Source organism: Panthera onca, chromosome E1 (assembly GCF_046562875.1).
Source record: "Panthera onca isolate mPanOnc1 chromosome E1, mPanOnc1 haplotype 2, whole genome shotgun sequence".
Taxonomy (NCBI): Eukaryota; Metazoa; Chordata; class Mammalia; order Carnivora; family Felidae; genus Panthera; species Panthera onca.
Genome location: NC_138352.1, coordinates 17,069,925 through 17,092,714, shown reverse-complemented (window position 1 = coordinate 17,092,714; position 22,790 = coordinate 17,069,925). Strand labels below are relative to the sequence as shown.

Below are 22,790 nucleotides of genomic sequence, written 5' to 3'. Positions count from 1 at the left end.
CCCACTTACAAAGAATTGTAATGTCCTGGGGACACATCCCTAATTCGGTGTTAAGCGAGAAGGCCAGGACACAAAGCTGCATGTTTGGTGAGATATCAATCATGTAAAGTGTGTAGGGGGGCGTTTTGAAAGCAGAGAAGAGCTACCCCAGAAATGTTAACAGCGTCCCTGGGTGATGGGATTATACGTGGTTTTCGTTTCCCTTTTTATGCTTTACCCCACTTCTCAAACTTTCTACAAGGGCTGTGTGTTATTTTTAGAATGGAGGGGGGTGGTCTCCTGTGTTTTAAATAGGAAGTAATTACAAATCCTTGGGCCCAGGCCCCAGACATGTATTAATCCTGGTCTTTTGAGATTTTTGTGCATATATTTGCATATAGGGTTTTTTTCCCAATAGACCTCAATTAATAAAATTTCAGAATACCTTCGACAAGGGTCTCGTTGCAGACTTGATTTGCGCAGCCTTCTGTGTGCTCTGTCCGCATCTGTGCAGCTGCCCAGGCCTCTGTGAGAGCTCCTGTGCATCCAGTGTTTTTGAGGTCCCAGCACCTCCGTGGCCACGGCCCCAGGAACCACCCTGCAGCTGCTGGGTCCCCGTGGCTCCTGTCTCACTAGCATTCAGGATAGACCAACACAGGCGAGGGGGTAGGTCCCCCTGTTGGGACACCAGAGGGGCCCTGGGAGCCACAAGGGCACAGCCAGCTCAGTGAGGAGAGCCTCGGCTAGAATGCAGACCACCTGTAAGAATGACTGGCTGGTTGACTGATTGGCTATTTGGTTGATTGGCTGGCTGATTAACTGGCTGGTTGACTGACTGATCGTCTGGTTGGTTGACTGACTGGCTGGTTGATCGACTGATTGGCTGGTTGATCGACTGATTGGCTCATTGGTTGACTGATTGGCTGGTTGGTTGATTGACTGATTGGCTATTTGGCTGATTGGCTGGCTGATTAAGTGGCTGGTTGATTGACTGATCGTCTGGTTGGTTGACTGACTGGCTGATTGGTTGACTGACTGGTTGATTGACTGGCTGGCTGGTTGGTTGACTGATCATCTGGTTGGTTGACTGACTGGCTGGTTGGTTGACTGGCTGGTTGATTGACTGATTGGCTGCTTGGTTGACTGATTGGTTGGTTGACTGATTGGCTGCTTGGTTGACTGATGGCTGGTTGACTGACTGGCTAATGACTTCTCGGCATGGACCAGTTTTGGACAGCTTGCTTTCATCTCCAAACATGGAATCTGAGTGTAGAGGAGTCTCATACAGAAAACACATTAACACATTTTATGGACATGTTTTCCAAAGAAGTGTGGGCTCAGTTTACAGTTCAGACAATCTTAAGTCTGGCTCAATAGTTAACCTGGGTTTCTCATCCCTGCCTCTGCCATCTGTTTAGACATCACACGCCATGCAGCCTCTGGAAAACTCCAGAGAGAATGAGTGAAAACACATGTAACATCTTGGTGGTGGTGTTAAAATAGTTTGACCCATGGGTCCCCTGACAACAGTCTGAAGGACACCGAGACTTCCTTGGCCACACAGACATTCCCATTCCCCATGGAGCTGAGGCAGGACCCCCAGCTGAGAGTAGGGGAGCCCCGGGGAAACACAGAGCACACGCAGTCTGTAACCCGCATGCTCAGGGCCCAGGAGTGGATGAAGATGGCCACAGGGTTGTGACCTCCGTGGGCCATGGCTGCGTGTCCCTGCCTGTCCCCTCTGGCCGGAGCACAGGAGCCTCTCCCGGCTGTGGGTGCAGCAGAGGAAGCCCTGGCGACCGTGATGGGGGCCAAATCCTCCGAATTTATAAATGCGTTGAGGAAAGCAGGACCGCGGTCCCCTGAGGCGCTAGACCACCACCCACAGGCAAGGCCACAACAAAAGTGAAGGATTTGTTTCTGAGAAGACTGAGCGAGGGGCCTTCAGCTCCGTGGGCAGAAGGGTCCTGATACCTGTGACCTCCGTCCCCTCGGGCCACTGGCTGTGTGACCCTGAGTTCTGTACCTGGTTCAGACATGCCGAGCTCCCCAGCATGCAAATAAAGCTGGGACGGGGTCCAGGAGGCTGCACGGAACTGGGAAGGGCCACGTCTGTCGCCTGGACCCAGAGTTGGCCATGGGCCGTGAGGGATTTAATATGTGCATGACAGAACACAGACTCAGAAGAAGAGGTGGCTGTCCCGGGGCCACACGGCCAATTAGTGGCAGAGCTGACACCAGAGTCCCTGACTGAAACGCGGGACACTTTCTACCCCCCACCCCCATACAGCGGGAGGCGTCCCCACAAGGGGCGGAGTGCTCAGTGCGTGCGTGCGAGGTGTGGGTCACGGTTTCCTTGAACCCTCGTAACAGCCCTGGCAGGTGGACGCCATCCTCCCTCCTTCAGAGATCAGGAAACAGGGACTTAAGAGTAACCTGCCCGAGGTCACTCGCTCAGGAAGTGCCGGAAGCAGGTGCGTCAACGCCAACCGGAACCTAGAGCCTCTCCCTTCATTTCGGCCAACTGCCTCCCACGCAAGGACACGTGGAGCCCCCGCGACTCCGGAGCACGGGAGCGTCGGACGAATCAGAGAAAACTTCCGTTTTACTATGTGTAGCTGAGAAATGCTGCCGTGGAAGATGGAGTTCTCAAGAACCAAGGTTTATTTTTTTTTTTAATGTTTATTTTTGAGAGGGAGGGTCAGAGAGAGAGGGAGACACAGAATCCGAAGCAGGCTCCAGGCTCCGAGATGTCAGCACAGAGCCCGACGCGGGGCTCGAACCCATGAACCGTGAGATGGTGACCTGGGCGGAAGTCGGCCGCTCAACCGACTGAGCCACCCAGGCGCCCCGAGACCCCACCCTTTTTAAGCAGCGGGAACAGGCACCAATGGCGGTGGATGGAACCGCCCCATCGAGTCCTCTCTGGCCACACGCCGGTTTACTGGTCGGGATTCACTACTCCCGGTTTACCTGTGGGGCAGCGGGCACTCTGGGAGCCGGGGACCGGTGGGGACCAGGCAGGTGACGGGGCTGACCTGAGCCAGGTGGTGACCTCAAGGAACCACGGAGCCCCTCAGAGCTGTTTTCACAAGAAAGGGTTTCCCGCTGAGTCCTCGCACCTGCTGACCACACCCCCTGGGATAATCCCAAGTCTGCACAGACACCCCCTGCCTCTCACCTGGGAAGGGGCTCCGGACCCTTCCCAGCCAGAGCAGAGGAGCTCCCGGGGGCGCCCCCCGGGGCAGAGAGGAGGGGGTCCCTCCTCATCACCCGGCAGGAGATACGCAGCCCCTGGGCAGGCAGGTCACGGCGCAGGTCGGCACGAAGCAGACGCCCTCAGCCTCAGAGAGGTTAGGGACACCCCTTGCCGGCCGCACAGACGCTCCGGGCCAGGGAACGCTTAGATGCTAAACCCCGAGGGAGTCGGGCCCGCGTCTGACACTGTTCAAGACACCGCGTCTGGAGCTGAGCAGCCAGATTCAGGGAACATCAGAGACGGGAAGGCCCCGAGCTGTCTGGCCGACTGTCACCTTGCAGGGGGCCCTAAGAGGAGGCGGGGCTGGGCTGGCCATGTGGGAACTAGAATCCAGGTGCTGACCCTGGGCGTGGGGGCTCCGCCCTCCTGGCCAGTGCCCCCCCCCCCACCCCCGCATCACCGAGTCGAGTGTGAGCACCGAGCGTGGCAGCGGCTCCGAGCAAGGCGCCTGGACGTGAGCCCCGCACTTGCGAGGTGGCCCTTTGACGTCAGAATGAGGGCGGGTGGCCAGTCCCCACAGCCACCACGAGGGAAGAGAGGTCAGACCTCACCGCGCCTGAGCCGTGAGCACAGCTGTGCAGAAGCGACGCGGGTGTGAGGGCAGGGGGGCTGTCACCGCGGCTCACACGGCTGCGCGGCACCCCCCCCCCCAGGCGGGCAGTGCGGGGGCCTAGGCCTAGGCCCCCCTGCGTCTCCAGAGCTGCCTACTCGTCCAGACACAGGCTTGAATCTGCGGCAGAAACGGGGAACGTTTTTCCTTTCTCCTTTACTGTTACTTGAGTCTGAAAAATGATTACCCGTTGGTCTGGAGACCATCACTAAACTCACACCCTCCGTCTGCATCCAGGGGAGGAAGGAGGCTGGGAACCCCTCCCCGAGCCCGGGGGGCTGAAGGAGGCGCCCTCTATCTCCCTGGCTGGCGACCTGAGACCACAGCCTGCCCTGCCTGACGGCCGGCTCTGCAACAGACGCGTCCACTAACGACCCCTCCGGCCGGTGAACCAGAGGCGTCCTGCCCACCCCTCCCCTGCCCCCGAACCGCACGACCCCACGCGGCAGCAGCCGGGCCCACCGGCTCCTCAAGCCCCATTACTCAGCTGACTGTCTAGGAGCTGAGGCCCCTCTGTCCTCTTGGGTCTCCCAGCAGAAAGGGGCCCAGAGAGACGCCTGCAGGTGTGGGTAGATCCAGGGCCTCTGCTCTCATCTGCTCTCTGTGAGGCTTGAATAGTGGGTCTGAGTCAGCAGCCCCGGTGTGGTTTCATAGGGAGCGGGGATGGTGGCACCAGAGAGGTCCGTCCCTCTCCCGAGTCTGCGTAGGGGATCCAGGACCACAGTCGGCGGAATCAGAACTAAACGTCTGGGACCCCTCCGCCCCAGGCCCCGAGTCCCGTGATGGACGACTGGACCCGGGCACGTGGGGTGCAACTGGGGAGCCACCACTGCCCAACCAGCGGCCCCGAGCCGCCCCCCAAACCTCGGCCCCGAGGCCCCGCCCAGAGCTTGTGTCTCTGACCGCAGTCCCGCCTCCCCGAAGCGAGAGCTCTGGGCCACCGGTCGTGAAGTGCTTTAATCAGCATCTGAACCGTGGGCACAATCAGCAGCCGGCGTCGGGGCGGGGGCCCCCCACCCACTCGCCCTGGTCGCCCCCGTCCCTCGGGGGGATGGACTTCCTCATGTGGGTGCACAGCACCTCGTCGATGTAGATGGTGTTTTCCTTCACCTGGACCTCCTCCTGCAGGGCCAGCTGCCTGCGGTTCAGGCCCCTCAGCTCCGCCTGAGCCCGGGCCAAGGTCTCCTTGAGTCTAGGAGAAGAGGGAGAGCCTGAGGCGCTTTTCCCGGGGCCGGGTGCGGGGGGATGTGTTCATGTGTTCGGGACAGAAGCCAGATTGATAGTTTCCTCCCCACGGAGACTTCAAAGGGAGCCAGATTCCCAAGGCAGAAACCCCCACCAACTGCCAACGCTTAAAACTGTGGATTTTGGGGGGCCCCTGGGTAGCTCGGTCGGTTGAGCGTCCGACTTCGGCTCAGGTCATGATCTCGCGGTTCATGAGTTCGAGCCCCGCGTCGGGCTCTGTGTTGACAGCTCGGAGCCTGGAGCTGCTTCGGATTCTGTGTCTCCCTCTCTCTGCCCCTCCCCCACTTGTCCTCTGTCTCTATCAAAAATAAATAAAATATTGTTTAAAAATTAAAAAAACAACTGTGGATTTTTACCTAAACGTCTGGATTTGGGCTCCGGAAAAATTTAAACCTCGGGACCCATTTTCTGCGTGACAGCAAGTGGCCGCCCTCTAGGAAGGGAGCCCTCGAACTTCACCGGTGCAAATGCGCTCATGCCCACGTGGCTCTGCCCAGCCCTGTTCACAGTCCACGCGCACAGTCCTGTGCACCCCGAGTGCCGGCCGCCCCCTACCTGGCGACGCTGTGGGCGATCTCTTGGACCTCCCTGACCAGCCGACACTGCGCGGCATCGCGACACAGCTCCACGTTAGGCCGGTGCGTTCTGGTCTCCAGGCGCGTGTGAGCCACCTTGGCGGGTCCTTCCTGGTCAGCGATGGCCTTTTCGAGAACCGTGACATTTTTCTCCTGGCAAGCAATCTCTTCCATGACCTTGCAAGCGGATCGGAGACAGTGAGGGCGGGCTGTGCCGTTCAGCGCTTGGCCGCACACACTCTCACGCGTAGGTGAGCAAGGCGGGACCTCAGACTTGCGCCCCCGCAGGGCCCCGGGACGCGCCTGACCTCTCCTCCCTGCCGAGGGCACAGCTGGCCGGCGAGGAGGCTCACCGACCCTCAGAACCTCGCCGGTGGGATGAACGAGGCCGCTGTCGCCTCACGTCCTTCCCCGGGCACGTGGGTTCCCTGGAGAACGCCCTGAGCGTGGGCCGCAGGCTGCCCGCCGACCTCGGCCGGGTGCCCTGTGCCGGGAGCACAAAGCTGCCCGTTTCCCTGTCGGTCTGCCCGCCGGCCCGGGGTCCACCCTAGAAGCCTGGAGAGAGTGGACGAGCTGCCTCGGGGTCTCTTTGATGGGGGCTTGTGCGCAGAAAGGATCACTTAGAAGTGACTTGGGGTTTTAGATGAATACTTAACTAGTTTGAAATTGTATTTCTTCCTTAAGCTTTTTTGTTTTTAAACTTTGCATCATGGAAATTTCCAGAAGAACACAGAAGTAGAGAGGATAGTGACCCCGGTGGGGCCCTCATCAATTTAAGCAGCAATCACTATATGGTCAGCTCTTTTCCATCCCAGCCCTGCCCATCCACTCAACCATTTTAAGGCAAATCCCAGATATTGTATCACCTTAGTCTTAAAAAGTTGAGTACGTGTTTTTAAAACATAAGACCTCTTGGGGCACCTGGGTGGCTCAGTCGGTTAAGCATCCGAGTTCGGCTCAAGTTATGATCCTTTAAAAACAGGCTACATTCTCTTAAATTTTACAAATGCTTAAAATACCCAACATACACACAGATTCTTGAAAACAAAATTGGTCACCATGGGTTAGGTCAGGAGTCAGCAGTATGGCCAAACCCAGTCTGATGCCTGTTTTTGTTTGTACACAAAATTAAAAAAAAAAATTTGTCTTTTTAGGGGTGCCTGGGTGGCTCAGTCGGTTAAGCGTCCGACTTCGGCTCAGGTCGTGATCTCACGGTCCGTGGGTTCGAGCCCCGCGTCGGGCTCTGTGCTGACAGCTCAGAGCCTGGAGCCTCTTTCGGATTCTGTGTCTCCCTCTCTCTGACCCTCCCCCATTCATGCTCTGTCTCTCTCTGTCTCAAAAATAAATAAACGTTAAAAAAAAATTGTCTTTTTAATTAGCAGACTCTTTTCAAGAGCAGTTTTAGGGTTTCAGCAAACGAGCGGCACGTCCAGAGTTCCCACGTACCCCCTCTCCCTGGAGGGCGGATTTCTCCATCATCAGCGTCTGGCATCGGTGTCGTGCGTTTGCCACAATCGGTGAACCGTGCTGACACGTTAGTAACTAGTCGACGGTGACGTTAGGGCTCACGTTAGGCACATCCTGTGCATCTGGACACATGTGTGATGACACAGGTCACACGGGATAACTTCGCTGCCCTAAACCGCCCCCCCATGCACCTCCTGTTCACCCCTCCCCCTCACGGAGACCCCGGCCACGCTCGTCCCTGTAGCCACGCCCTCTCCAGAACATCACGTGGGTGGGATCAGACAACGACTAGCTCGGCATGGATTTCAGATGGACGCCTCTCACTTAGCGATCGCTGAGGTTCCTCCACATCTCTCTGTGGCCTGACAGCTTGTTTCTCTTTCTCTGGGTAACATTCCGTCGTGTGGATGGACCACGGCCTCTCCGTCCGTTCATCTATGGAAGGACACCTTGGCTGCTTCCAAGTTTCGACGATCCTGAGTAAAGTCCTACGAACGTTCGGACGCAGGGTTTCGTGTGGACATAAATTTTCAACACATCTGGGCAAACGCCCCGCAGCGAGACCGCTGGATTTAGGCGCGCGCTCGGTTTCCTAAGAGGCTGCCGAGCTGCCCTCCCCGCTCCCACCGGGACGGACTGCAGCCCGTTGCCCCGCCTGCTCGCCAGCGTTTAGCGCGTCCCCTGCTGGATTTTCTGCAGGTGCGCGCGGCGTCCCGCTGCCTTCACAGGCGCCTCCCTGGCGACCCGCCACGGAGGGTCTTTCCTCGAGCTCTTTCCTGAGCTCTTTCCTCGAGCTCAGCCACCCGTGTCTCCTCCTGTGACGCGTCTGTTCACGTCTTTTGCCCACGGTTCAGTCGGTCTGTTTGTCTCCTTCTCGGTGAGTTTTAAGAGTTCTCTGCCTATTTTGGGTGCTGGTCCCTTATCGGACGTGTGTTTTGCACGTCTTTTCTCCGAGTCTGTGGCCCATCTTTTCTCTTTAAAGGAAGGTTTTCACAGGGCGCCTGGGCCGCTCAGCCGGTGAAGCGTCCAACTCTTGCTTTCGGCTCAGGTCACGATCTCACGGTTCACGGGATCACGCCCTGGCGTCGGGCTCTGCCCTGGCAGCACGGAGGCTGCTTCGGATTCTGTCTCTCCCTCACTCACACATGCTCATATGCACACACACTCCCTCCCTCTCTCGAAAGTAAGTAGACTCTAGAAAAGAGTGAAAGACAGGTGTTCACGTATCTAAGTGGTTGAAAAAAACAAAAGAAGGATGAGATTTCACGTCGAGTGAAAATTATGTAAAATTCAAATTTCGGTGCCCAGAAATGAGGTTTTACTGGAACACAGCCACGCGCATTCATTACAGTGGCTCCTCCTGGACTACGGTGGCGGGTTGACAGACGGCACGGGCCCGGCTGTCACCACTTTGCGCCGCCCCAAACGTCACAAACCCCAAAGCCACGGTCGTGACCCGACAGCGCGACTTCCGCGGCCACCTCACTTGGTGCACCTGCGCACGCTCGTTACGGTCACGCAAGGAAAGCAGCCTTTGCGTTTTGCACGTTTAAGGCGCATCAAGGGGGGGTTTTGTTAATCAAGGAGACCGCACAGCAGGGCCGGACGTCTGCGCCACACGGCGCAACATTCCCCGCCCCCAGGAGCGGGATTTCTTCACAAAAATGAAACTGAGGGTCCAAGTGAGGCTCGAGCGGCCCTGCCGTCGGCCGCGCGGGAAAGCCGCTGGCCGAGGGCGAGTTAATCAGGTCGTGCTCGATGGCGGCAGCTGAGGAAGGGCGGCCCGAGGATGCGAATCTGCTGGTGACCCTCGGTCCTTCTGCAAGAAGGGTTGCAGCGCCAGGCGCGTTGGGAGCCCACCGACGGTCACTCAAGGAACGAGGCGCGTGACTCGCACGGTCCGTCTCGTTCCCCGTGAGCGGCCCGGCTGGGCCTAAGGCTTTCGTCTCAGAGCCAGACGGTGCCGGCAGCCCCAGTCACCCATTCGCGAGCTCCCCGACCCCACGGCTCCCTGGCCCTGCGTTCTCCGACCCCTCCGCTCCCCGACCTGGGGGATCCCTGACCCGCCACTCCCAGGGCGAGGTCACCAGCCCCCACAGCAGCCTTGTCTCTGATCCGCCCAAAGGACAGGGGACAGTCCCCGTGCCGACCCTTGTGAACATCGGAACGATTGCGGGGTGCGTGTGGGTCGCCTCCTGTGACACGTGGCCGGCGTCCCACCCCCTCGGCTGTGCCACCCAGTCACCCCCCACGTGCCCGCCCATCCCTCCCATGCGTGGGGTCAGCAGAGACACAGCCTTTGCGGTCGCCGTGACGGGAGGCAGTGACGGGAGCCACCCGGTCCGGGCTCCGCGTCCGGCGCTGCCGCCCGTGAGCCCGTGAGCCCGTGAGCCCGTGAGCCCCGGGGCCGTAACAAAGCTGTCAACCTTTGTGGCCCCGGCGTCCTCACCCTAGAGAGGGGGACCACGACGCTGCCCCTCTCGTTGTCACGTCTTACTGGCGGCAGTCCTGCGGCTGAGGCCCCACCCCCACCTGCTGCCCCCCAGGCCGCCCTGCGGGGTCTGCCGGGTCTCACTGAACCGGACCCCCCCCGCCCCCCCAGCCTGTCCGGACAGCTGGATCCCTTGTGGACTCAGCACCCCCGGGTCCTCGGCTCCGGGGGCCGCGACCCCTCCTGCCCCAGGCTACCCTCCCCCTCCCTCCTGCCTCAGACCCGCCTTCCTTCCGGGGCCCCCACCAAGCCTCCCCCTGCTCCCTGGCCGTTCATAGCACTCTCAGCGGCGGCCGCCAGTTTGCACCGGGGATACATCGTATGAGCCACATCCACGTGCGTACGTTTATGCGTGCAACTCGCGTGCGGCACGTCCTGGGGGTCCGGCCGGGGCTGTCTGCTGTCACCCCGACCCACCCAGGCGGCTCCCTACGTTAGCAACGAGGAAGATAAGCAACGGGGCTCAGGCGGATTGCGCACGCTGTCAATTTTCTGCATATCCTGATGTCCTGCCATCGAAACACCAACCCTTGCCGGTGGGGAGGGCCTGGCGACGGCGAAGGGGCCGCCTGCGCTCGCTGCCGGCAGACCGATGGTCTGGGGCTCGGCCCGCTCTGTGCGCCCCGAGCCCGGGGGCCGTACTTCCCCGCCTTAGCCCCCCAGGGCCAGGTGCCAGGGACGCCCCCGAGGCCCAGAGAACCTCTCACGTCACTCAGGCCGTCCCGAGCTGCTCTGTCGGCCCTGCCGCGTCTGCCCAGGAAGCCCCAGGAAGCCCGGGCCCCTCACGCCCGCTGCGGGCCCCGGCCACCCGCGTCTCCGCCCGACCCTGAGCGGGCGTCCGCCTCGAGGGCCCGCGGGCCTGGTCAGTGGTGTCTCCCCGGCCGCTGCACCTGGGGGTCCGTCAAAAAGTGCACAAACGTTAAGGGGGCCCCCCAGCGCCACACGGGCTCCATCTGTCCGGGGTCCACACGCTCACCCGCCAGGCTCTTCTCGCTCCCGCGGTGCTGACCGAACCCCGACAGGTGCTGACCGAACCCTGCCAAGTGCTGACCGAACCCCGCCAAGTGCTGAGTGAATACCGTGGTACTGAATGAATCCCACGGTGCTGAGTGAATCCCGCGGTGCTGACCGAATCCCGCCAGGTACTTACTGAGCCCCGCCAGGTGCTGCCTGAATCCCACCAGGTGCTAACTAAGCCCCGCGGTGTTGACTGAATCCTTCTAGGTACTGACTGAATCCTGCCAGGTGCTGACTGAACCCCGCGGTGCTGACTGAATCCCACCAGGTGCTAACCGAACCCCGCCAAGTGCTCAGTGAATACCGTGGTACTGAATGAATCCCGCGGTGCTGACTGAATCCCGCCAGGTACTTACTGAGCCCCGCCAGGTGCTGACTGAATCCCACCAGGTGCTGACTAAACCCCGCGGTGCTGACTGAACCCCGCCAGGTGCTGGCTGAACCCCGCGGTGCTGACTGAACCCTGCGGTGCTGACTCAATCCCGCCAGGTGCTGACTGAATCCCACCAGGTGTTGAATGAACCCCGTGGTACTGACTAAATCCCGCGGCGATGAGTGAATCCCGCCAGGGGCTGACTGAACCCTGCATTGCTGACTGAATCCCGCCAGGTGCTGACTGAACCCCTCGGTGCTGACTGAACCCTAAAGTGCTGACTCAATCCCGCCAGGTGCTGACTGAATCCCACCAGGTGCTGACTGAATCCCGCCAGGTGCTGACTGAACCCCGTGGTGCTGACTCAATCTCGCCAGGTGCTGACTGAACCCCGCCAGGTGCTGACTGAATCCCGCCAGGTGCTGGCTGAACCCCGCGGTGCTGCCGGAACCCCGCTTTCTGCCCGTGTGGCTCCTCGCGCGGCTGAGCTGTCCGACGGCCAAGGCCTGGGTTCAAGGTCCGAGTGCAACTCTGCCGGCCCGCTGCCACGTAGGCGGCCCCAAGTGCTTACACCACAGAAACCAGCAGATGCTGGAAGTCGGGGCCCCGTAGCTCTAGTTTGTCCCGAACGCCAGGCCAGCAGCCCAGCAGCGGGTGACCGAGAGGCACGCGGCGCCCGAATCCTGAAACCCCGGCGGGGATGGGTTGATCGGCGGCATCCGACGAACTCGTGGAATTTCGGAGTCACGAAGGACGTGGCCACCTCGCAAGCGAGCGGAGCCGAGGCCCGGGGTGGGCAGACGGCCTGCTCTTCGTAGAGACGACGCGGAGGCCCCCGAACGGGGCAAAGGCCCCTCCGACCCCAGAAGCCGAGCCCTGCGGCCGAGCCGGGGGGGGGGCCGAACAGCCTTCCTCCTTGCGGACCACGAGCACAGGCCGGGGGGCCGGGCTGGTCCCGCCGCCCGCCCCCGCCCCCGCCCCCCGACCCCGGCGAGCCTCCCGCTTCCCCCGCCGAGGGGCTCACCTTGGCCAGGTGAGCGGCCAGCTTGTCCCTGGCGCCCTTGGTCTCCTGCAGCCCGTCCCTGAACGCCGCGTCCACCGCGTCACACTGCCGGCGCAGGTCGCCGGCCGTCTGGGACAGGATCCGGTCCACCAGGGCCTTCAGCGCCAGGGAGCTGCTCCTCTGCTTGGCGGCCTTCTCCACGTTGGCGTTGGAGAACCCCAGCCAGTCCTCCGGGCTCACGGAGCTGAGACGGAAGCCACGCGCTCACTCGCGGCGCGTCGGGCTGCGGAAGGGGGTGCGCCCGGGCGACGGGGCCCCGCGGATCCGCGGAAGCTCGGCCTGCCCCCCCCCCCCCACCCCGGGTCGGGAGCACGAGGAAGCCCCCCTCTCCAGAAAGAGCCAGCAGCGGTCCCTCCGTGGCCACCTCTGTCGCTCTGGTGCCGGGCGCCGCAAACGCGCACCCCCGACTCGGGCTGTGTCCGCGGGTGTGGGCCGGAAAGGGGGTGATTAACATGCCCCCCGTACGTTTAAAACAGGACAAGTTCTCACTGTTTAGAGCTTATGTATCAGACGCCCCTGAGGCGCCCCCACCCCCGCCCCGGGCCGCTCACTGGGGCTCCACCCTCACGGCGTCCTCCGAGCATCGGATGTTCGGGGAGTTGTTGTTGAGGGAGAAGCAAACGTCGTCGATGGTCAGGGCCACAAACTTGTCCTTCAGGTCCTTCTCCAGGTGGTACTTGGCCGAGCGGTTCAGCCTGCGGAAGAAGGAAGCGGGGTTCCCTCTGCGACGCCCAGGCGGCACCCGCGGGCCCCCGGAGACCCTGGGACACCAGCCACCGCGAGCCTGGCGCAGGACACGGCGCCTGTTCCCCTCCCGCCCGCCCCCGGCACCGTGCTCACCACTGGGTCACCCACCCTGGCCTTCCAGACCCTCCCTCCCACCGGGACGGCTCCTGATGTCGGCGCGGAAGAGTGCGGAACGTGGGGGCTGAGCGCTGGCGGGAAACGGCTCCGTGTCCTTCGGGGTGAATCCCTGGCCCCCCCCCCCCCCCCCCCCCCCCCGTCCCCAGCCACGGCCAGGGGGCGGCTGTCACGTAGGCCTGATTCTGCGTGTTCCCGGGCCCCGCCTGGGGCCTGTTTCCTGGGCACGCCCCGGGCGGACGCAGGCGGGCCGCACGGGCGCACCTGATCTGCTCGGACACCTCCTCCAAGGTGCGGGTCAGCAAGGCCGTCACCCCGCGGATGATCTCGGCCTCCTTCACCAGCTCCTGCTCCACCTTGTCGTGCACCAGGTCGATGCCGACCCGCTTCTCCCTGGACGAGAGGAAGGGGCTGCTCATCCAACGGGCCGGGGACGCTCGACGCGCCGTCTGGCCGGACAACAGGTTCGAGCACGGCCAGACCCGTCTGGACGGCGTGGCCGGGACGTGCGTGGGTCCGCATCTGCGAGACTTCAAAATATCCAAAGCACAAGGAAGCAAGACGATCGATTGCTCGCTGCTCACGGCGGATACACTCGTCCCCTCGATTTCGCCTTCATTCAGGAGCCTTTTCCTTTTTACTCGCTCGTTAGAAACGTCGTCTTTTGACTTAGAATTCCAAACCCGCCTGTTTCCTTCCTGGAAACAGGACCCAGTCCTGACTGTTGCCGAGGATTTGAATCCAGAAAGATGCCCTTTGATAGTAACCACGACGCAGGCTCCAATGCCCACGCTGGGCGTCCGTGACACCACAGGTGTCGTGCCGGCCTTTTCAAGGGCTTTTGTGACGTGCCCTTTCCAGCAAACTCGAGGAAACGGCGCTTCAGAGCAAGTATCTCACCCAGCGTCACGCCACGTCCCCCCCCATTTTTCCCCCCAGAAGGACCCGTCCCTGCCGATCTCTCTGTCCACCCCGCGTGGCCGTGCGTGGCGGGAAGGCCCCACCTCTTCCAGCCGCGAGGTCTCAAACTCTGCACACCCGACTGAGCCCACCCCACTGCTGGGCGTGAGGTGAGGGTCCGGAGAGGTCCCTGGGCTCGGTCGCTAGGACCCTGGGGGGTCTGGCCAAGGAGCTGCCACTTGATCTTGGAGGCATCGGGTTGGAGGGAGAGGACTGTGAGCCCAGGGGGGCCCCGTGAAAACTGGAACAGTGTCTCCCCAGAGCAGACAGCACCGCCCACTCCCAGGACTGGTAGGAGCAAAGGGACAGTAAGAGGTATGTCTGCACAGGGCCCTCTGGGTGACAAAATGCTCCCGTGTGGCTTGGTGCACGGGAGCAAACCCGTCCTGGAGGAGCTGGGCCTGCCCTGCGCGTCCACGCTAGACCGCTGGCGTGGCCATGTGACTAAGCTCTGGTCAGTGGGATGCAGGTGGAAATGGCAAATACCAAGCCCTAATTATTCCTCCTTGCGGGAACACAGACGAAATGGCTGGAGCGCCGGCTGCCGTCTGGCGACGCGAGGTAACCTGGGGGGATGAACGCATGCGGCAGGGCACGGGACGGCAGACGCCCGGAGCCTAGCACGGCGCGCACCGTGCCAGCCCTGCGCCGTCTGCAGACTCCCTAAGCGTGAGACAGACAGAAACCACCCTATTTAAATTCAGCACCGTTTTGCCGTGCACAAACCCAGCCCTAACTTCCACTTAACTTAAGGCAGACAAGAGCTCCTTCCGCTGCCCTCCAGCTGCCCGCCACCGCGGGAGGCCGAGAGAAATGTCCTCGTTTGCCCCTGGCGACCCGCCAGCCAGCACCCGGTGACTCCCAGCAGAGGTCCCTCGGGGAGCACCACCCCCCCCCCCGCCCACCTGTACTCCAGGCACATCTGGGTGATGTGCAGGGGCTCCTTCAGGCTCTCCAGCGCGTTCTCCAGTCTGGTCCGGTAGGCGAGCAGGTCTTCGGTGGTGCACACCAGCTCCTCCAGCTTGTCATCCAGCTCCTTCTTCCAGAACCTGACCTCCTCGAGCCTCTGTTCTGGGCACACAGAGAGGACACGGAGTCACACGGGGGCCAGCCCGCTCCCGGGGCCACCGGCTCTGGGATTAGAGACCTAAACCAGCCGGGACACGTTCTCTGCTGCTTGGGGCACCTTCGGGTCGTCGTTAGGTGCCGACTGGGGGAGGGCGGGGCCGGGCGGCAGGAGGGAGGGAAGGGATCTCTTCTTACAAAACCAAGGTGGAGTTCGTGCAAACACCATCCACGCGGGTCGCTCTAATTCTTCAATACCTGTGTTTTTCATAACGTTTAATCCGATCAAAGCTGGAAACCTACGGTGTTTGAAAAGTCAAGCGGACCAAGTTTTGCAGACCCTTCCCCACCCAATCCCGCTTTCTGGAAGCAACTGCCTTCTAAATGCTTTTAGAATTTCCTCCCGCATTTGCTCACACGGCTGCTTGTTCAGGATCACTTTCAACGACGTCGGTCAGTTTCCTGTGGTGGAAAGACCAGGATCTGCGCTCACACAGCACGTCCCTGACCTTCTGTCTTCCCGATACGGCCGCATTGGCTTCTGGTTAAACAATAATTTCACACTTGCTTATGATACTGCAAATATGTGAATGCTATTTACACCTGAGCCAGGCAGCGTGCTAATACCAGTTTCTTCTCTTACACGTTTTTGTTTGTTTTCGGAGGGGCTGCTAGTTGTGTTTTTGTTTCACTTTCCAGATACTCATTACTAACTTTTCCTTCAACTTTCTCACAGAACTATGACCCACAGGTATATTCAAACCCATCGATTAGCCAACGGCTTTGCTTACTCCCCAGGACCTCTGCCCGGAGCGCTTTCTCTGCCTGCCTGCTCGCCGGCGATGCCTGTCTCCTCCAGAACCCCTCACCCTGTGCACATGCCACAGCCCCCTCCCCAGCTGTCTCCTCCAGAACCCCCACCCTGTGCACCTGCCACAGCCCCCCATCTGTTTCCTCCAGAACCCCTTATCCTGAGCACAGCCACAGCTCCCCCAGCTGTCTGTTCCAGAACCCCCACCCTGTGCACCCGCCGCAGCCCTGTCCCATCTGTCTCCTCCTCCTGTTCACGCCCCTCCACAGGTGAAGCAAGCCCTCCTGAGACACGGGGGCACATGACCGGAAATGTCTGAAAGCCTTCGTTCTACCTTCATCGTTTGACTTTGGCTACATGTAGACTACAGGCTGTGATTTTCATTAGAATTTTGATGACGTCTCTTCACTTCCCGCCAGGGTCTGGAGCTCCTGCAGAGAAGTCTGATGCCCTCCGGATTCCTGATTCTCTGTTTTCGGCCCGAAAGCTTTCCCGGGGTTCCTTCCCTATTCCCCTAGTGTCGGCCTTACTCGAGTATGCCCGACGCTGGAAACAGACCCTCCGGTTCTGGGGAGTTTGCTAGGGCCCCCCGCAGGTGGCTTCCTCTCCTGCGTCTTCTCCGTGCTCCTTCTGAATCCCTGTCAGAGACAGAGCCTCCCCGCAGGGTCCCCAAGTTCTTACCCCTCCTCTCCTGTTATCCAACTGTCTGTCTTTTTTTCCCCTACATCCTGGAGATTCTTCCACTTTCTCTTTCAATCCTTCTTTTAATTTGTAAAAATGTCCTGCTCTGATAGTTTTAGTTCCCAAGAACTCTTTCTCATGCCCCGAATGTTCTTTTTTAAGACTCTCCTTGGTCTATGGACACAGTGTCTTCTCCAAATTTCCTGAAGACTTTATGGTATAATTTCTTCTCTGGCCCTGTGTGCGTCTGACCATCCGTCTGTCTGTCTGAGTGTCTTGTCGTGTTAGACAGATGTCGTGTTGGCTGACCCTCAGCTTGACTACGCCTGAGACCGAAATCCCGGCTGGAACCTCTCTCTGCAGGCTCAGGGCTTGTCCGCCCCCGCACCTGGTTCTCTCCTCGGGTGATCCCGGGCCCTATCGTCTGCAGATGCCCCCCGTGGGCCTGCTGGTGTTCGCACGGACTGAGGCCTGTGACTCTCCACTGGGGGAGACAGAGCCACAGTGCGGAAGGGGCTCTTTGTAAACTCTTCCAACCAGTCTCGTCTCCAGTTCTGCCCTGGACGTCCAGAGCCGCAGGTAACTGACGCTTAGGTTTTAAGCATCACACAGTGTCCACAACATGAATCTGCTACAGGCCCAGCCAGCATCTTCCTGTCCCCACCTGCACAGGCTTCCTGCAGTCCCTACGCCTGTCGCCTGGACCTTCTGCTTTCTGTCCCCAGAATCTTCTCTCCACAACGTTTCCACTTCACTCCCTTCCCCCACCAGCTCTGACACTCTTCATCGATGCCATACAGGGCGTTGTTGGAGTTTTATCCTTTTAACGTTTGTTTATTTTTGAGAGAGACAGACAGTGCAAGCAGGGGAGGGGCAGAGAGAGAGGCAGACACAGAATCCGAAGCAGGTTCCAGGATCCGAGCTGTGAGCCCAGAGCCCGACAGGAGGCTCGAACTCACGCGCTGTGAGATCATAACCTGAGCCGAAGTCAGACGTTGCACCGACTGAGCCCCCCAGGCGCCCCGACTTTGTCGAAATTTTAAAAGGGAGGGAAGGCAAACGCGTGTGTCCACCACGTGCCCTGATGTCCCCCGACGCCTGCTTGTACCTGACCACCACCCTCACGCTGCATCGGCCGCTGCCCCGCTGGAGCTGTTACCCACAGGTCACCCGTTCAATTCCTGCTCGTCCGGCTCTCAGCCTCCCTGACGTTTGCACAACCACCAGCACAGTGGAAGACCTCCTTGCCCATGACAGCATGGCCTGGCTCTCCCCTTTCTGCCCTGTGGTGACCCCGGACCGCCACCTCTGCCCCCACATCTAACTGGCTTCCCACCAAACTGGGCCTTCCCAACCCACGGCCGTCCGTGGCTTGGCCAGCCTCCCTCCACCCCGCTGTGTGCACACCAGGAGTGCTGCACGCCTCCCGCCTTCGTGGCTCCGTCCGAGCCACCTCCTCGCTCAGAACGCTATCTCCTGGACTCCTGTTGCTAGAATTTACTCAGGAACCCAATATGCTGATTACCAGGCCCCTACCGGGCGTGAGGTCCAAGAGACACAATGGAAAGACATCGTGTGTGAGGCAGACGCGAAAACAGACAGTTTCAATTCAGTGAGTCTGTACTCTCTCTCACCACGTAAAAAGCACAGTGGAGGCTCAAAGGAGGGAGGCTGGGGGTCGGGAAAGGCTCCAGCACTGACGAGCCCCTTGCTCTGACCTCTAGACTTGAGCCCTGAGAAGGTCTCTCCAGACAGAGTGTGAAAGATGCACGGAGGCAGGGGTGCATTCAGTGAGGTCCTGCGGTGACACACGTAGCACACGACGGGAGGCACCCGTGGGTCGATGTAACTGCCGGTACTCTGTGCGTGTGGCCTGATTTGGATACGGGGTCTTTGCAGGTGCAACCAAACTCCCCGCCAGTACGACTGCTGTCCCCACACAAAGACAGAAGACGCAGACATACACTCAGGGGACGTCACTGACAGCGGAGGTGGGAGGTGGAGGGCTGTGTCTACACCAAACACCGAGAGGCAGGCACGAGCAGACTCCCCAGAGCCTGCCGGGAGGGCGCGGCCCCGCCACACCTCTTCCCTCCAGCTGTCACCTCTTTGGCACCTGGGAGGTGTTGTCTCATTTCATGTTTATGTGAGTTTTGCTCACTTAAGGGCACTGCCCTTTAAATCGTGTCTGATGCTCTCAGGCGCCCAGCAAGTGTGCCTGGAATCCACAGAGGAATGGACACCGGAGAGCTGGAAAGCGGGCTAGGTTACCGGGCCTCTGTCTTGGGGCCGTGAACTTAAAGCCGGAAGCTGAAGAGCACGCGTGTCTCCCCCGCTATTCCAGGGTACTCCCTTGCCACTCGCGAGCGCCCAATGCAGACGGCACCGTGGCTGGGCCTCGCCCGCCACATCCGGGCACGTGCGAAAGCGCGGCGCGTGGCCTGCCTTACCTAGTTTCTTGTTCACGTCGCTTTGAGACTTTCTTGTGGTCTTTCCGATCTCCTCCACAAGCCTCTGGCTTTCTGCCACCAGGCGCTCAGAGCGGGACCTCTCGGCCTCCGCTCTGTGGTACTGGTTCTCGTTCGCCATGTGCCATTCTGCCGGCAGGAACTTGGGCGGAGGTTGCAGAAGTCTGGCCATTGCAGCTTCCCAAAGTCCTGACCACAAAGGCAGACCCTCCTTTAGTTTCGTAGAAAGCAATCTGTCCTTTTTTTGATGTCACTTTGTATGAAAGTGTGACATACATACCAAAAAGCACCTAAATCATAACCTGTACGCACCTCACGCTCCCTTCGGGTCACTGTCCTTCACCCGCGTTCCCACGGGCCAACCAGTATTCTGACTCCACTCTAGAAATGTTCTGGTGTTTCTGAACGTGCTATAGGTGGAATCAGACAGCATGTACCCTTTGACATCTGACCGCCCCCGCTTAACCTTATGTTTGTAAGATTCACCCGCATCGCTCACCTAGATGTGGTTTGTGTGAGTGGCTTGTTCAGTACGCCGTGAATGTATCTGTCTTCTCTACTGTGTTTGGGTGTTTGGGGCTCCAGCGTGGGGCTATCTGGAGTGTGCCAGGAATATTCTCACACGTTTCCTTTGGCGACCCCGGGCATGCATTTTTAAGACTCATCAGAATGGCTGGATCCTGGGCAGTGTTCACTTTTAGTTATGTTCTGCCAGCAGAGGAACCCAGCCCCGCTCCCTGGACAAGCCAACACCTGTGACATCTGCACCCAGACAGGTGGGTCTGGAGCCTGCTGGGCAGGTGGAAGAAACAGACCCTCCTCCGCACGACAAAGAAAAGGGAGAAGGCGGCCTGCGGGGGCCAGAGCGCCCCGACCCCCACACCTGCTCCTCACGCAGCACCCCCGGAACACCTGTCCGCCCACGCCCCTCAGGGGCCAGAACCTCCAACCCTCCCACGGCCCCCCGAGTCCGTCCGGATGCGGACTCGAAATGCACCCCAAGACCTCGGTGCGTCCAAGCAGCCCCCGGGAGATGGACAAGAGGCCGGACGGGGAGGGAGGGTGGGCGCCCTGCACTCACCTCCGGGAACCACCGACCACGCGGCTCCCGGGCGGCGCCGTCACCCACCTGCAGCTCCCGGCTCAGCAAAACCTACGGGTCAACGGCGCGTCTCCGCGGCAACCGGGGACGCGTTACCCAGGCCAAGGGGGCGGGGCTGCGGCCGGGAGGCTTGCGCAGGCGCGGACCCTGCGGCCTCGCTGCCGGGGGGAGGGGGGGGGGGGTGCGGCTGCGGCCGGGAGGCTCTGCGCAGGCGCAGACCCTGCGGCCTAGCTGCGGCTGGGGAGGTGGGCCGGGGGCTCGGCGGTGCGCACCTCCCACACCGGCGGGGGGCGCCAGGCAGGGAACAGCGACCGTAGCTCCGAGTCTGGGGTGGGGAGCCCTGCGCCTGACCTGGCCCTGCCGCGGCGCCCCTGGGGCCCAGCGGGTTGGGCCGGGACCCGAGGCCGCGGGAGAAGGCGCAGGCACTGGCAGCCGGGAGGGTCGGGGGTTGAGGGTCGGGGGCAGCTTGCCCGGCTATGGAATGAGAGCACAGCGCTCGGGATATGTGCGCACTAACAGAAAATAAACGAGTTACCCAGCTGGGGGAGAAATGCGGAATCGTCCTCGTCCACACAACCCGAATCCCAGAAAATGGGCATTCAAATTTCCCGGCCAGGAGGCGGACTACTTTACCGCTTGACACCAGCCAATCGAAGGCAACCTCCCTCTAAAAACAACCAATCAGAGGAGGCTCTGCCTCGTGAAGCCCGCCCCCTACGTCTCGCGAGCCGTCGGCGCGGCCGGGAGTCCAGCGAAGCGTCATGAATATTAAAAGCAGCTGCTGTCCAATGGCATCCTGGGGAGCTGATATTGTATATTCATATCCCCGCCCCCGAGAAGCGTCTATTTAAGGAGCGAGCTGGGCGCCCTGCGGTCAGTGTCCCGGCGAGAAACCGGGTGTTTTGTCTGTGTTGTGGGGTTCCCGCTCGGAAGGCGAGCGCGGGGACGGGTGGGGGTCGTGTGGCTCCCGGGTGTGCTGGACTCACGCACGCGGGCGAAAGGAGGGGGCGGTGTCCTGGGAGCTGGTGGGCCTGAGGCCCCACCCACCGTGGGGGCGTCCCCAGTTTGCAGACCCCGAGGCTTCCCAGAAGTGCTGGAAAGAGGGTAGAATGGGCAGAAGTACATGAAATGAGTTGTGAATCATGATCGTAGGTCACCGTTGTATCCGCACCGATGCTCAAAGGTAACCCTCGCCCTCCCCACCGGGTGGAGGGGGCTAGAAGAACCTGAGACCCTCAGCAGAGAACCGGCGCTAGGGGTGAAGTGAAGCCGGCCCCCTCCGCTGGAGGTCCGCCCTCCAAAGGCCTAACTCTGCTGCATTTCTCGATGTGCTTAAAAAGAAGGAGAAAGGACTGACTTTCCAGCTATTTATTCTAGAGTTCCAATATAATTGCAAGTATTTGAAAACATTTTCAGAAGAAACACCTTATTTTGCACGCACAAGCCAGCAAAGGAATGGGCCGGATAGAGGAAGCCTGGAAGGACTGATCACTGATTGATTGCTCAGGGGGGCCTGGTACACGGCTGCGGGCTGGATGGACCCTATAAAGCACACGTCCAGCACAAGGCTTAGAATTTGCTAACTTAACAAGCATGCAGCCAAAGCTTACAAACTAGAATATTCAGGCAAGGTGTATTGAAGCTTTAAGTGATTTTGAGATTTTCGTTGGTTGGAATAAAGCCGTGTTTCCCAAACTTGAGTCATTCTGGTACCAATTTATTAAATTTTGGCCCTTCCATGTACCACCCATAAAATTATTCTGCGGTTTTCCTTCAACTATACTCCTTTTTACATGTAAGGATAATTATTTCATTTATTTTTTTAATGTGTATTTATTGTTGAGAGAGAGCACGAGAAGGGGAGGGGCAGAGAGAGGGAGACACAGAATCCGAAGCAGCTCCAGGCTCTGAGCTGTCAACACAGAGCTGGACACGGGGCTCGAACTCACGAACCGCGAGATTGTGACCTGAGCTGAAGTCGGATGCTCAACCGGCCTAGCCACCCAGGCGCCACTAACTGTTTTAAATAAGGAGAAATAATAGATGTGGAAGCCGGTACGGTACTGTCACTGGAATCCCAGGGCCACCTCTTATTAGCTGAGCTGACCTGAGCCAAAAACTGGGATTTCAAGGACATGACGCTACAGCCTGTAACCCTAACCCCTGAGCCCGTCATCTGAGCCCTGCAGTCACTCGCGTGCTCGGGAGGACCCGCCGGGCATTTCCGAGGTAGTCCAAGGTGGCCTTCTCCAAGTAGAACACCCGAGGCTTGACGGAGACCTTTCCTGAATCTGGCAAGGCGTGTAGCCCGTATCTGCCTTCTGGAACCTGAGCTGAGTGGCCGTATCACGTCCCTCATCGTGTGCTGTCCTGGTTCCCTTAAAGAAGAGTGGGCTGTGCGAGTGATCCCGGGAGAGCCCCTGTCACCGCGGGAGATGTCCTGCAGGCTGCTTCGCACGGCGACAACCTCCGGGCAGGGGCCCTGCTTCAGGCCGTCCTGCCGCCCGACGCCTGGGCTCCTGAGTCACGGCCGAGGCTTGGCGGTGCTTTGGCCGCGTGTCCCTCGTCTCCAAAAGTGCTGGATCAACCCTTACGAAACGCCTTTTGTTTCCGGCCTTTTCGGGTTTAGCTTTGGAGACGCTCGGGGGACGGGTGTCTGATCAGACCCACAGCTCTTGCTCCTGGCTGCTGTCCCGGCGAGCAAACCAAAGACGGAAGACGTTCAACATTCGGGGCTCCGCCGGGGGCTCCGGGGACGAGGCC

General features: G+C 60.1%; 1 protein-coding gene across 6 annotated transcripts; it reads right to left on the bottom strand.

The window, feature by feature from the left end:
* Positions 1-4,786: 4,786 nt before the first annotated feature.
* TEKT1 (tektin 1) lies at positions 4,787-20,645 on the bottom strand. Of its 6 annotated transcripts, none has more exons than XM_078437937.2 (8): positions 20,563-20,586; positions 18,908-19,114; positions 14,806-14,971; positions 13,205-13,333; positions 12,631-12,774; positions 12,041-12,263; positions 5,649-5,845; positions 4,787-5,040 (listed from the first exon to the last, which is right to left on the bottom strand). In XM_078437937.2, the coding sequence occupies exons 2-8, from the start codon at positions 19,095-19,097 to the stop codon at positions 4,833-4,835; spliced, it is 1,257 nt and encodes a 418-aa protein (XP_078294063.2). In that variant the 5' UTR covers positions 19,098-19,114; positions 20,563-20,586; the 3' UTR covers positions 4,787-4,832. The 6 variants fall into 6 exon arrangements, with proteins under 6 accessions (XP_078294063.2, XP_078294066.2, XP_078294065.2 ...); XM_078437940.2 differs by lacking the exon at positions 20,563-20,586 and adding an exon at positions 20,055-20,154; XM_078437939.2 differs by lacking the exon at positions 20,563-20,586 and adding an exon at positions 20,007-20,122.
* Positions 20,646-22,790: the final 2,145 nt, after the last annotated feature.

What these genes read in the sequence shown, in the direction of transcription:
- TEKT1 (XM_078437937.2), bottom strand. Translation starts at nt 19,097, where the DNA reads ATGGCCAGACTTCTGCAACCTCCGCCCAAGTTCCTGCCGGCAGAATGG. An exon ending in GCCGTGAGGGTGGAGCCCCA is followed by an intron (nt 12,264 to 12,630) that starts GTGAGCGGCCCG and finishes CTTCCGTCTCAG; the next exon opens with CTCCGTGAGCCCGGAGGACT. An exon ending in ATCGCCCACAGCGTCGCCAG is followed by an intron (nt 5,041 to 5,648) that starts GTAGGGGGCGGC and finishes CTCTTCTCCTAG; the next exon opens with ACTCAAGGAGACCTTGGCCC.